The following is a 14,380-nucleotide window of genomic DNA, read 5'->3' on the forward strand; positions in this document are numbered from 1 at the left end:
ACGTGAGGTGATGGCTATGTTAACTTGTTTCAGCAGAAACCAGTCATTCTCTGTGTCCCATGACATAAGGGTATATTGTTAAATTTGCACAGAACTTATTTAATGAGAAAAAAAATATGTCTTGCTAAAGAAATGGGAGGGTTCAGTAAGGAAACTTGCACTTTGTGTTCTTGCCCGACACACACATATTGCAAGAACAAAGCCTAGCCCATCACACAAACACATCTCCATCACGAGCCCTGGAGAGCAGATCCGTGCTCTGCAGGGCTTTCTGGTTTACTGCAGCTTCCAGCTAGCACACAGGGGGGATCCTGCCTCCTGTGGGAGATGAGGGAGCAGAGGAAGCAAAGGTCAGCTGTGTGATACTCACCTTACTAACAAGGTGACAGCCCCAGCAACCACTGGAGAAGCGACACTGGTCCCTGAGAGTGCCCGGCAGCCCCCTTTCACACCGGAACCCCGCACTCCGGCACCATAGGTGACAATGTCAGGTTTCACACGACCATAGCCTCCTGGCAGTTCCTACAAACAAGGGTAGCTTGGTTTCTTATCACATCTATAGCCCTTAGTCATGGAACGTTATGTGTGAATAAAACCAGATAGTTTTAAACAGTCATCCAAGAAGATGCTGGTTTGAGTCTAAAATATACAGTGGAATGAAAACAAGCTCTAGTGGTAACACAGAAAATAAAACTGCTTTAGTATGTTTTATAATACTAAAATTAGCCAGGTAGCAATGGTATATGCCTTTAATCCCAGCACTCAGGAGGCAGAGGCAGTTGGATCTCTCTGAGTTCAAGGCCAGCCTGGTCTAAGAGGTTCATGAAAGCCAGAATACAGAGAAACCCTGTCTTAAAAAACAAAAAACAAAGAAGTATAATACTAAAATAACAAAGCAAGAAAAAAAATAATTTTGTTGGTATTTTAATAATTGCTCAGATCAGAAAGCAGTCACTGACTTGTCACTGAGAGAACCAACAGCCTGCTCTACCATCTGATAATCTAAGTAATACATCAGAGACTAGGAAAACTAAAACTGAAAAATATTTACAAGTGTCTTCATAAAGAAAACCAGCATGTAGTTATGATTTGCTGTTTCAAAGGGTAAGGCATCACTGAAGACAGGCATGCCTTCAGACATCACAGTCTTCAGATCCCTAAAATGTGGGTCTGTATGAAAAATACAAAAGGATTTTAAACTAACTTTCTCCCCCACACCCAACTGCCTTTTTTCTGTATTTTTAGACATGGCTAAGACTAGACTTGATTTATTTGTAATCTGGCCAAGAACTTACTATATTCTGTTGAGAAAAAGTATACCTGACCTATTTGAAATGAAAATCTTTTCCAGTCAATCAATCATAAAAGGAGTGTAGAAGCATGGGCAAAGGGTAAAGACACTGTTTGCCACAGCTTCACAGATAACTCAGAAACATTTCTTGGTAGCACTGAAAAAAACGAGCCCTTGAGGAAGGCCACGGACATGGCACCATGTACAGTTGGTAAAGGTACTTACCCAGGGAGCTACAGACTGATGCTAACAGATGCTCTGTTTTCTTGCTACCTAACAGCACAAAGGACATACTGGGGAACACAAAGAACACACAGCAGAGTGCTGGCCTGACTCAGAGTAGGTTCAACCAGACAGAAGTCAAAGCAGTGAATAGGTCAGCTCCAGAGAGGGCATCCAGTGTGTGAGGGACAGAGACCTAGTATCTAAAAGAGCCCACCCACACTGTACAACTGAGGCTGGCATGGAAGATTAGTGCTGTGGAGGGTGGCATGGGGCGGGGACAAGGCCTAAATGTTCCCAGGCAGCTATGAATCTTTCTGGACCCTTCCTGAGATCACCCAGAGATTAGCACAAACTAGAACAATGAGACATGATCTGACCCCAAAGAACACTATGAACAGGTGCTCCCCAGTCACCTCTTTAAGGATAAAGCAACCAAGTGCTGCTCTGGGGAACATCTAATTTTGAACCAAATGAGGTAGAGGAGGGTGAAGAGATACACAATCGAACCACAAGCAGCTCGGTCACTAACATTCTGATACTAATTAATCACTAACACTAGGGACAGTGAATGCAATGACTGTTGGAAGAACAGACATTAACTATTCTCACTGGGTTTTCATTTTCACTTTAGTGGGGTCTGGCACTCACCAGCCAGTGTTCTCCCATGGAGCTAAATCACCAACCTTGGAATTTACTTCTTAAGGCCAAAGATCAATCTGGGATTGTATTGAGGAGAATCGCTGTCTTCTTGCAGTTTAGACAACTGAGCCTGAGTCTATCTCACCTACATGTGAGCTTCAGAAGATGGTAAACAGCTGGAACTGGGAAAGGCCCCTCAGAATCCACCCAGGATCTTCACGGCAGCTCAACTCACTGAACTAAGGTGGCTAACACCAAAGGAGCCTGACCTCTTGTCCTCATGGGGGTGGGTGGTGGTGATGTGTGTGTCCCCGTGTGTGCACGTACACACATATCCACAGCCAGGGCTATTTCTCTGCCGGTGCACTAACAAATACATGTCAGAGCTGATAGACCAAGGGCTCCGTGAGTCACATTAGGCTATTATAGAAAAGCATACCCAGGGCTGGGCGTTGGTGGTGCACACCTTTAATCCCAGCACTGGGAGGCAGAACCAGGAGGATCTCTGAGTTCAAGGCCAGCCTAGTCTACAGAGCAAGATCCAGGACAAGCACCAAAACTACACAGAGAAACCCTGTCTCGAAAAACAAAAAACAACAACAACAACAACAACAAAAAAAAAAAAAAAAAAAAAAAAAAAAAAAAGAAAAAAGAAAAAAGAAAGAAAGAAAGAAAAGAAAAAAGCATACCCAGGTAGTCATTCCCCTGGAAGAAAAGCGGGCGATGTTATCTTCAAAGTCAATGCCACCCACTCCAATCACATCCATCTGATCAGCAGGGTTATTCAGAGTGCTAAATTGAGACATATAAAAGAGGGGGAAAAAAGGAAAAAAATAATTTAAAATGAATAATTCAAACCAGGTCAAGCACTCTCAGAAAAATTTAAGGCCGTATCTTAGGTCCTTCTGTACAAGATGTGTACAACTTTGATGGAAGGCTGTCCTGTGAAATACCACATTCCTGCACCTTCATGCTGTAGCCTCTTATCTGGAAGGCCATTTGTTTCTTCTCTCTTTTCCACCTTATGCACAAATGGGGATTTCTCCTCTCTGGATTCCCTGGATCTGTCCTGGCCATGGACTTCCCCAGAGCATACACATCAGTTTCTCACTCATCTACATGTTGCCACACCACTTTGGAGATGATTATTCTGCCTCTTTCACCACCTAAGATGAGCCCAGATCCACTGTTGTGTTGCCACAGTCAGACCTACTGAATGCATGCCACTTCCTTAAGAGAATGGGAGGACAGCTACCGTCACCCTGCCATCTTGAGCCCTTAGATCACAGACACATGCCAGGACCTCATGGCAGTAGTTCTGCACAAAAAGTTACAGCAAAATGACTAACAAAAGGTTTAGGTCCTAGCCAGGCATGGTGATGCATACTTTTAATCCCAGCACTCAGGAGGCAGAGGCAGGTGGATCTCTGTAAGTTCGAGGCCAGCCTGGTCTATACAGCAGATTCTGGGCCAGCCAGAGTGGTCTAAAAAGATTCATATTATGAAGTCAAGGTGAAGCTGGCTGGAAAGCAGGAGCACTTAAGAACATATGCAGCTTCATACATGACAGCTCTGCTCCAAGAACCCTGACAATGCTGTAATCACAACTGATTCCCAGGGGTTTCAGGGATGTGCAGCAAGAGTCTAGAGCATGTGCTTTCAGAGGCTCAAAGCACACTCAGTCAAGACTACTCTGTAACCAAGTAGCCACTCAGAGGCAGCAGGAAGGCTTCTCACCCAGTGATGCTGCACATCTGCACATTTCCATGAAGGTAAGGCGCAGAGACTAACAAAAGCACATGGCAGAACCTCCTACTGAAGTCAACAGAGGATCGCCATTTCCTACCCCCCTCGATGTGTCAATCCCCAAATCTTAACCCGTAAAAAATACAGGAGGCACTCAGAGGGCCAAGCCAGGAAATAAAGCAGCAAGAAGCCCTGTTAGGACTGAAAAGGAGGGTGGCTACAGCTGCAGACTAACTTTCATCAGTCTCAGGGCCAAGGGTGCAGGATCCAGAGATCCTGGTAAAGAAAACAGGGGCTGCCCACCTCACTTCCAGGGCATGCTTCTGTCCTCTGACTGGCATTGGGAGCACTCCTCCCCTGCCAAGCTGTAAAATGGTAACTTTTCATGACCTTGGACACAGGGATGGGCCACATGCCACTTGCCACCGCTGCAGAGAGAGAAGATGCCCAGGTCTGTGAGTACTTTGAGCACATCAACAAGCCTACATGGGGCCACTCCTCTCAAGATTTTCCTTCTCAGCTATACTAATTTCCCAACTTTCAGATCAGAAGCTCTCACTACATCATCAGCGGTTCAGGAAGGGCCTGTGTCAGAATGTCAGAACAGCACAATATCGGACAGACAGTATCGACAGGAGAACCAGCAGCAGCAAGGACAGTAGCGAGAACCTTCAATTGCTTCTACTGGAGACACAGGTGGGACTCAGACCCAAGGAGGATGTGCATGGGTCAAAAAGTTCTGGCAAAGAGCTGGCAAATTGCCATGTCTGTAAGTTAGGTGCCACACCTGTTTCTGTACACATAGTTTTACTAGGACATGGCCAAACTTATCCATTTCTCCATCTCCCTGCTGCTTTCTCATCACCAGGGTAGAGACCATCTGACCACAAAGCCTACACTATTTACCCTCTGACATCTGAGGAGGTTGGCCAACCCCAGCTAGAGTATCAAAGAACAACGTGTATGTGCCCACTAGGCACATCTGTCTATTAGAAAACTGCTGTAATGTTAGCCTGCACAGCAATAAAATAGACCAAAGGAAAGAAGGAACAGCTGCCAGTCAGAGCTCCCTGTGTCAGCATCGCCTGCACAGCACCTCAAGAGCAGGCCCAGGACCCTGAGACAAACAGTAAGGCTAAGGCTCAAAAGGGAAGGTCCTCAGCCTGAACAGGCCCCATCACATCTGTCTGGTCATGCCTGGTCCCACTTCTGTTCATGCTAAAACAGCCAGGGTAAGAAAGCCTAAAGACAGGAAGAGAGGAACCTGACAACCCAGATGATTCTGAATTGAGTAGGGCTATCAAAAATGGGAGAAGAGGCATGAGGGAGAACACATAAAAAGGGAGCAAGAAAAGCTGACATTGGGCTAGAGAGATGGCTCAGCAGTTCAGAAGACTGGCTGTTCTTCCAGAGGTCCTGAGTTCAATTCCCAGCAATCACATGGTGGCTCACAACCATCTGTAATGAGGCCCTCTTCTGGTCTGCAGGCATACATGCAGACAGAGCACTGTATATATAATTAAGAAAAGGAAGGAAGGGAGGGAGGGAGGGAGGGAGGGAAGGAGGGAGGGAGGAAGGAAGGAAGGAAGGGAAAAAAGAAAAGAAAAGCTGACATCAGATACTTGAGAGCTGGTGCAGAAAAGTATTTAGGACAGTTCATGCCACTTACATTTATGAATCACAGCCGAGAACTGTGGTCCCTTAAAAGGGATGGTTTGCACATCAGGCTGTACCACAGGACTGCCACATAAACACCAACTTCACATCATTGGCCTTGTCCTATGCTCTGGATGCTTTGCATACACTTGCCTCTCCTCCAGACAGCCTGGCTTCCCTCAGCAAGAGGGACATCTCAGCCAAATGCAGTATGAACAAATGAATGTGCATATACAGCTCTACATACAACCAGTCTCTCTCCTTATTGCACATGACATGTAAAACACATTCCTGTGGCAACTTCTCTTTTCTCTGAGGTCACCTTGGTTCCAGGACTGACCTGCACCCATCCTGATTACTCTGTGACTGAGGGTGACAAGCATTCTACTCCAGAAGTGTGCCCAGAGACTGCTCACGAATGGCATCTGTAGAAGGTAAGCCAGAGCTACAGGGAGAGAACTGAGATCCCAGGCTTGTTTGTTTGGGTTTTTGAAAGATGGTCTTTCTACATGGCCCTGGCTGTCCTGGATCTCACTATGTAGACCAGGCTGTCCTCAAACTAGCAGAGATCCACCAGCCTGGGATTAAAAGTATGTGCCACCCAGCAGGCTGAATTTTTCAGTAGGAAGTGTATCATGTCTTACACTGCTTTAATTTCCAAAAACTGGCATAAGGTACACCTAGACTTGTCTTCTGCTGTCTCCTCACTGACCCTGTCAGTCCCAAAAGCACCATCTATGAATGCATCAGGCACCTAGCACATGAGTTGCACTGTGTTTACACCTGCTCTTTTGGGACAGGCAGACATTTATCCATTTACCTCTTAATCACTGTGCTATACACAGTGAGTCTCAAAAAATACTCAGAACACACTTGTCCCTAACAAACCCACTATTCTAATTACTGTCTTGTTTTCTTTGAAATAGGGTCTCATGTAGTCCAAGCTGAACCTGAATTCCTGATCCTCCTGCTTCCCAAACTTCCCAAGCACTGGGATTACAGGTATATAATCCCATGCCCAGCTTCCTGGTTAACTTTTGTTTGTGTGTGGGGCATACATACATTTTGGTATATGTGGATACACATGCTCACATGTGTTGGCAGAGGTGAGAGGGCAACACTGAGGGTCTTCCTCCATTGTCCTCTAATTATTTTCCGAAGCCGTGTCTCTCACTGAACCAAAGCTCATCAACTGGTTAGACTAGCTGACCAGCAAGCCCCAAGATCATCATCTCTTCACTCCTAACTAACCCTAGTGCTGGAGTCATAGGTGCATTCGGCCACAGCTGGCTTTTTACGTGAGTGCTGGGAATCCAAACTCAGGTCCTCAGGCTGGCATGGCAAGCACTTTGCCAACCGAGCCATCTCCCAAGATCGTTCTACTTTGAAGGGAGGGGAAGGGCAGAATAAACTTTCAGGTCTCTAAACTACAGCTAGGTGTTTTTCTTTTAAATCAATATAAAAAAGACTGGCTTCTATTTACAATTGTTGAAGCAGGTGGTAAGGACTTGGGAGTCATTATGCATTCTACTTTTTTAATTAAAAACCTAACAACAAATTTTAGATAGATATCAACAAGAACACACACAAAGACATGTGGACTGAAGACACAATTTCAGTTACTTCAGGGGAATAAGAATCCCTCAAGTTATCCTGGGTTACCTACCCATAAAGAGGTCCATCATTGCCGATAGCAGAAACCATGATTACATTGTTAGCTGTTAATTCCCACACCTACAAAATAACCAAGCATTTCGTTAATGAATGCTACTATCAATAGGTCACTGTCCCACAAACTGTGGAACTTCTCTAAGTATGCTCAAGAAAACAGTCCCCTCTAAGGCAGTGGTATGCCCTGTGGGATGGGCACATGGGACAAGGTTTTGGAGGACAACCCAAGGAACCTGGGGCTGGACAATGCACAGCACATTGGCCCAATGGCCAGGCTCAGGGAAACAGAGTGCAGGTTTTAAAAGAAAGGCATCAAGACACCAGGGAGGTTGGGCTGGAGAGATGGCTCAGAGGTTAAGACTGTTTTTTCAGAGGTCCTGAGTTCAATTCCCAGCAATGACACGATGGCTCACAGCCATCTATAATGAGATCTGGTGCCCTCTCCTGGCGTGCAGGCATACGTGGAGGCAGAATGTTGTATACATAACAAATAAATAAATCTCTTAAAAAAAAAAAAGACACCAGGGAGGCAGCAATACTCCTTAAAAATACCTGCTCCCAGGCCTCTAGCTCACTGGGTTGTGACATGCAAGTTTCTGACGTTCATGTCATTAACCCTCTGATTCACAAAGCTGTCATTACCTCAGCAGAAATGACATACACTTCAGATATAAAAGCACAGGAACTGTCACCCAACACACTGCCCTTGCACAGTGACTTGACCAACCTTGTCAACAAAGGGATGATCCATGAAGTCAGGGCCACCGATGCTAAGGTTTAGAACGTCAATCTTCTTTAGGATAGCATAGTTGAAGGCGTCCAGAAACCAAGATGTGTAAGACACCTGGTTAAATCGAAACAGTCCTCTGAGGGCCTCAGCAGAAGTGTAAAGAGCTGTAACAGCTCTGGTTTCTAAGGACAAGCATATTCTTCAAAGCATGGGGACAAATCCCAAGTAAAACTGCTTTAGAATGTAAACATTACACCCACAAACTAAGTCTTTGAACTAGACCCAAAGAAGAGGACTCTGCTGTATGCTGTGTCTCTCCTCAGGGGGCAACAGGCAACTGTCTACCTCTTAGCATGCCTTCTAGGACCAATCCGAGCTTCTAACTGCCTCATAAAAGAACCCATTCTAAGACACAGCTGTCATGTTAAGCATTTCTACAGTTTAAGGTATCTAACATCCCTCATTCCTAAAAAGACTGAAGGACAAACAGAAGCAACCACAGTCACCTCACAGTATCATGTCACCAGTGTTCAGCATCCTCTACTTCCTGTATGTAAATTAAATTCCTTCTTGAAACACTACTTCTGCTTTTTGATTGTTTGTTTTTTACACACAAGCTAAGCCAGACATAGTGGTTCACAACTGTAATCTATGCACTTAAGAGGCTGCAGCTGGAAGACTGCTCTGAGTCTGAGGCCAGCCTGGGCTATGTAGTGAGTTCCAGACTAGTCTGGAGCTACAGAGTAAGACCCTGTCTCAAAAGCAAAAACAAAAAAACCAAACAACAACAAAAACACAAAACCAAGTTCATAGTGGGCAGAGTAGCACAGTAAGGAAGAGTATTTTGAAAGGCTTTTTAAAAAAGCTAAACTGCATGCTGATATGCAAAAGAAATCCTAAGAGGCAACATAAGCAGCAAAGAACTATGGGGAGTGAGCTGAAAAGCCACTGGAAGAAACAGGTAGGTGTTGTCACTGTGCTTCTTTTTGATGTGCTGGAGCTCAAAAATAAAATTTAAAAATAAGGGCTAGGGGGTAAGAGAGATGGCTTAGAGGTTAAGAACACTGGCTACTCTTCCAGAGGTCTCAAGTTCAATTCCCAGCAACCACATGGTGGCTCACAGCCATTTATAATGAGATCTGGAACCCTCTTCTGGCATACAGGCATACATGCAGTCAGAACACTATATACATAATAAACAAATAAATCTTTAAAAAAATAAATAAACAAGAGCTGGAGAGATGGTTCCGAGTAGTGACCACTAGTGTCAACTGTAAATCTGAAGAATCTAGAAACAACTGGGAGATGGGCCTATGGCCATGCCTGGGGTAGGGGTTATGTTGATTATATTAATTCACATGGGAAGACCCATTTTAATTGTGTGTGGGTCCACAGGGCAGAGCACTCAGGGCAAAGAGCACAGAGCACTAGTTTGCATTCATTGCTCTTCTGCTTTGTAGTTATGGATCCTTGTGATCAGCTGCCTCAAAGTTCCTGCCACCCAGATTCTTGATCATGATGAACAAAACCTTGAACTGTGAGCGAGAATCAATTCTTTTTCCATGAAGTTTCTTTTGACAGAGTATTTTGTCACAGCAACAGGAAAAAAAATTAAGAGGGTCAAGCGCTTGCTATGCAAACATGAATGAGTTTGATGCACTCATAAAAATCTGCATGCTTGAAATCTCACAAATGGAAAGGCAGATCCCTGGGGCTTTTTTGCCACCCAGACTAGCCTAAAGGACAAGTCCCAGTTATTTGAACATGGGCCTACACGTTTAAACTGGATCCTCTAGCCTGAATCAGGTCAGGCCCCCTGCAACTCTCTCTAGAACAAAGTTAAGTGATCTACGCTGTGACTTGACGGCTCTCACTTTATGGTACCAAGCTCTTTGTTTTGTATGCTACAGTGACCTAAATCACATGGTATGAAACTTACTGCCAACTTGATCATTTCTTTGTTCTTGGGATGTGCTAATTATGGAAGTGCTCAAAAGGCTGCTTTCTAAAGAGGCTCCTCTGGTCTCTACCCCACCCCAGCAGTGATTTCCCCTTCTTTCTTCATCTCTCTTAGTCTCTTAACAACATTTTTCTCCAGGCCTTAAAGGGAAGAATCTCTTTCCTTCTAAGTTTATAGAGATCTAGTGCTCCTAATGAATGGCATCTTATGAAGGGACTGTGTTTCAGTCCTTTCCTGGACCAACTGCTGCTCTTTCTTTATCTAGTAGCAATGAGAAATCCTGTCTCAAGAAACAAGAGAAGTCGGGTGTGGTGATGCATGCCTTTAATCCCAGCACTCAGGAGGCTGAGACAGGAGAATCTCTATGAGTTCATGAGTTTGAGACCAGCCTGGTCTACATAATAAGCTTCAGGCCAGCCAAGGAAAGACAGTGAGACCCTGCCAAAGACAAAACAAAATAAAACAAAAAACAAGGTGGATGGTGTTCAGGCTGACAGATAGCCTCCTCACACAAACACACATAAATGAGTATAACAAATAAAACACACACGTGTGCGTGTGCACACACGCACGCACGCACAGTATTTTCTTCCTGTTTCCAGACGAAATGAGTAAACAAAGTTGTAAACCTTAGGTGCTGGGATACTAGGATACAGAGGTCAACAACATAGTCCCCATTCTTCAGCAGTGAGAACTAAATGGTGGGGGTGTGGTGGGGGGTATGGAAGCCATGAACATGCCATTAGTCCATTATGGAAGACCTAGACAGTAACCCAGAGTGTTCAGGCAAGCCTGATTGTGAAAGACAAACAGATCAATGCTTCCTCCAAGCCTTGAAGGAAGTCATCAGGACTGGGGAAGGCTGATGAATGCAGTGTTGGGAGAAGGACACATAGAAGACAGGACAATGTGAGACAGTGAGGCACACCTGACAATGAGGAAGGCTGCTACCGCAGTGTGCCATTTGTAGTGGCTGCACAACAGTGCTTTATGTCATACCTCAACTCTGACCACTCACATGTTTCAAGGCCTCTCAAACACCTACCTGATTGTTGGTAAAGACCCTGAAGATGTGCAGCTCTGCATCTGGGGCAAATCCCTGGCACTCCCTCATGCTGGCAATCACACCGGCAACAAATGTGCCATGGCCCAGTCCTGCAGCCACAAAAAAAGAAGTCCCATGAGACAGCCGAGGATGCACAACGAAGTAGAACACTCTGAACCAACAACCGTACATTCCTGGTCTTGGAAACACATAAGCAGCCTCTGCTGTGGTCTGCCCCTCATACTCCCAACACCAGTGTTCCCACTCTCCTTTGCGGGCAACTCCACAGGTAACCTTTCTCAGCATGTACCTCCTTCTCTCCCAGCCTCTACTTCCCCACATCATCTGAGAGCCTCAGCAAAGCTTCTTAGTACTTGGGCTTGTCTGTGCAATCACAGGGTAACTCACAAGTACTGCCTCCAGACCCGAGAGCTTGGCCCTCACCTGACTGGGACCTACCATCATCCAGGGTCCGCTCATTGGTCCAGTTGGTTCTCTCCTTCACATTCTTGAAGTGTGGATGCTTCTCACTGAGCCCAGTATCAAAAACAGCAACCCTGACATTAGCACCTTATCCCAAAAAGAGGAAACAGCAAACAATCATATTGGGAGAAATAATCTTTCTTGATTTTTTATCCATAAAACCCTGTTCCTTTGAAGGAGCCACAGAAACAGGAAATCAAGGGCAGGCCCCTGGGACGGGACACGGTTCACAGGTTAAGTTCACACACTAGTGAAGACAGCTGTTCTGCTCGCAAAAGAAAGGGACTGTCACTGACTCTGAGTTTCATGGTGTAGGACACAGTGTTTCCTGAATCAAGTGGCCAGCTAGTGGGGTGATCCCCCAGTTACTCCAGTTACAATGAGTAAATACGACTAATTGTCCAAGTCCAGGTGTCCATCTTTGAATGCTATCACCTTCCTAAAAAATGCAGCTTTGCAGATGTGATGTGGTACTGCAGCACATGAGGACAGCCATGGGCTGCGAGTTCTGCTGTTTTGTGTAGTGTCAACAGGAAAGGAATGTTCAAGCCCAAAGTCCTGCATCCCACTCCCAGGTCCCACAGAGTAGGAGAGAAGAGATGCCTACAAGTCATCCTCTGACCTTAACATGCACACCATGGTGTATATTCACACACATGTACATATGCGCACACACATGCATTCCTATACATACATACACATGTACTTGTGTTCAAGCACATACACACACATTTTTAGATGTGAAAATAAAAGTCACAGAAACAGATGCTGGGCTTAAGAGGCAAATACCAGGCAAGTTCACTGTACCAGCTCATGCACAGTAAGAAAAGACGGAAGTATATGGTGGCAGAGCTGTGGCAGGACAACCCAGCAAATGGCCTCCCTGGATGCTGACTGTCCAAGTCCCTGGTCTGCAGTACACACCTGTGTATCCCATCTGCCACAGCACATCTGCCTGCAATGTCTGGGCAACCTGCCGAGGAATGGCTCTCAGCAGTCGCCGACTTGAATGTCTTCCTGTGGCATGCCAGAATCCAGAGCCCAGGGAGAGGCTGGCTCTTCTCAGGGGTCGTGATGACTGCCACTTCTGACTCCACCGGGTTTCATTACATGGCACAATGGGGTCGGCTGGAATCAAGGAAGAGCATGATCAGAGACCACAAGGACAAGCGCACCCACTGTGCTCTAAGGCCAGGCCACCCTCCTGCAAACAGCAAGATCACCTTGAACTCATGTTTCAGGACTTTCCTCAAGGCAATCACAACTATGGGACAGTATTTAGATGCTATATTATACCCAAATGACTTACAATTCTGTAACCAAGGGAAGGCAGAGAAGGACTTACAGTGACCTTTACAGAAGTCCTGCTGGGAATCACCATAATAGACAATGTAAGCCCAGCACTAGCAAGACTGAAACAGGAGGATCACGAGTTTAAAGCCACCTAGGCTATACTGCAAAACACTGACTCAAATAAACCTCTTGTGACACTGAAATACTAAAGATAAAAATCATTCTCACCAGTGGCCTGCCCTCAAGAGGCCAGAAAAAGCTGGGAGGTGGTGGTGCACGCCTTTAATCCCAGCACTAGGGAGGCAGAGGCAGGCAGATCTTTGTGAGTTCGAGGCCAGCCTGGTCTCCAAAGAGAGTTCCAGGAAAGGCACAAGGCTACACAGAGAAACCCTGTCTCGAAAAACAAAACAAAACAAAACAAAAAACAAACAAACAAAAGAGGCCAGAAAAAAAGGGAAATGACCCAAGAGCTGGCCACTTGAGGATCAGAAGCTTTTAAAGGAAAAAGCTGCCTTACCTCACTGAACATACCTCTGGCCAAATTTTAGCAGGGAGTTTAAGCTATGTGCTGCCCAAAACTCAGTGATTTTCTTACCTTTTCCAGTTTCCCCTTTCAAAAACTGAAAGAACCAGGAGGGTGAGAGGAGGGTCTGAGGCAAAAGAATACTCTGGACCTATTTTGTGTACTTTTGCTAAGATCTGTCAAATTGTACACTTAAATGATGAATTTTAATACCTGAAAAATCCTGGGGTTAGGGATTTAGCTCAGTGGTAGAGAGAGCGCTTGCCTAGCAAGTGCAAGGCCCTGGGTTCGATCCTCAGCTCAAAAAAAAAAAAAAAATCCCTTCATAAAAAATTAATAAAGGAAATGAAAGTAAAATATTATTATGAGTTTTCATTTTACCTCTCAAAGTCTATGTTATAATAAAAAATCATATTTTAAAAAATAATTTCTCATTGTTCTCAAGGCTTCTAGGCTATACCCATGAGAAGTATGGGACATGGAAAAAAAAAGAGGCTGTCAACTCCATGAAGCAACTATCTAAAATGACAGTCCAATTCAAATTTATCTGCACTGAGTTTCCCAGGTGACTCTAGTCTTTCAGTCCACAGCAGGAACAATCCCAGAGATACTGTGTAAGAACATTTAGATGATGGGAACAGTCTGTTCTGCTTGACCTTAAACAGAACAGAGCACTCAAATAAATAAACAAATATATATATATATATATATATATATATATATACACACACACACACACACACACACACACACACACACACACACACACACACAGATAGATAGATAGATAGACAGATCCATGTCATATGACTAATCACTGAAAGAACTGGGGATCATTGGCTTGTACAGAAGAAACTGATAAAAAGAACAGCAAGACCTCTGCAAATAACAGAGATGATGTCTCGTCGGGGTTACTATTGCTGTGATGAAACACCATGACCAAGCAACTTGAGGAAAAAAGGTTTATTTCAGCTTACACTTCAGCTAACAATCCACCATCAAGGGGAGTCAGGACAGAAACTCAAACAGGCAGAAACCTGGAGGCAGATGCTGATGTTGAGGCCATGGAGGGGTGCTGCTTACTGGTTTGCTCAGCCTGCTTTGTTATAGAACCCAGG

The 14,380-nt window shown here is 45.0% G+C and overlaps 1 protein-coding gene across 4 annotated transcripts in view; it reads right to left on the reverse strand.

The window, feature by feature from the left end:
- Mbtps1 (membrane bound transcription factor peptidase, site 1) overlaps nucleotides 1-14,380 on the reverse strand; it is a 55,684-nt gene that overhangs the window by 25,842 nt on the left and 15,462 nt on the right. For all 4 annotated transcript variants that reach the window (XM_036186936.1, XM_036186932.1, XM_036186933.1 and 1 more), the window contains exons 4-10: nucleotides 12,371-12,574; nucleotides 11,423-11,533; nucleotides 10,964-11,073; nucleotides 7,956-8,072; nucleotides 7,224-7,291; nucleotides 2,845-2,947; nucleotides 371-522 (exon numbers count right to left, since the gene is read on the reverse strand). In XM_036186936.1, coding sequence (XP_036042829.1) covers nucleotides 371-522; nucleotides 2,845-2,947; nucleotides 7,224-7,291; nucleotides 7,956-8,072; nucleotides 10,964-11,073; nucleotides 11,423-11,533; nucleotides 12,371-12,574 — 865 coding nt within the window. The remainder of the gene's footprint in view (nucleotides 1-370; nucleotides 523-2,844; nucleotides 2,948-7,223; nucleotides 7,292-7,955; nucleotides 8,073-10,963; nucleotides 11,074-11,422; nucleotides 11,534-12,370; nucleotides 12,575-14,380) is intronic.

Source organism: Onychomys torridus, chromosome 5 (assembly GCF_903995425.1).
Source record: "Onychomys torridus chromosome 5, mOncTor1.1, whole genome shotgun sequence".
Classification (NCBI taxonomy): Eukaryota; Metazoa; Chordata; class Mammalia; order Rodentia; family Cricetidae; genus Onychomys; species Onychomys torridus.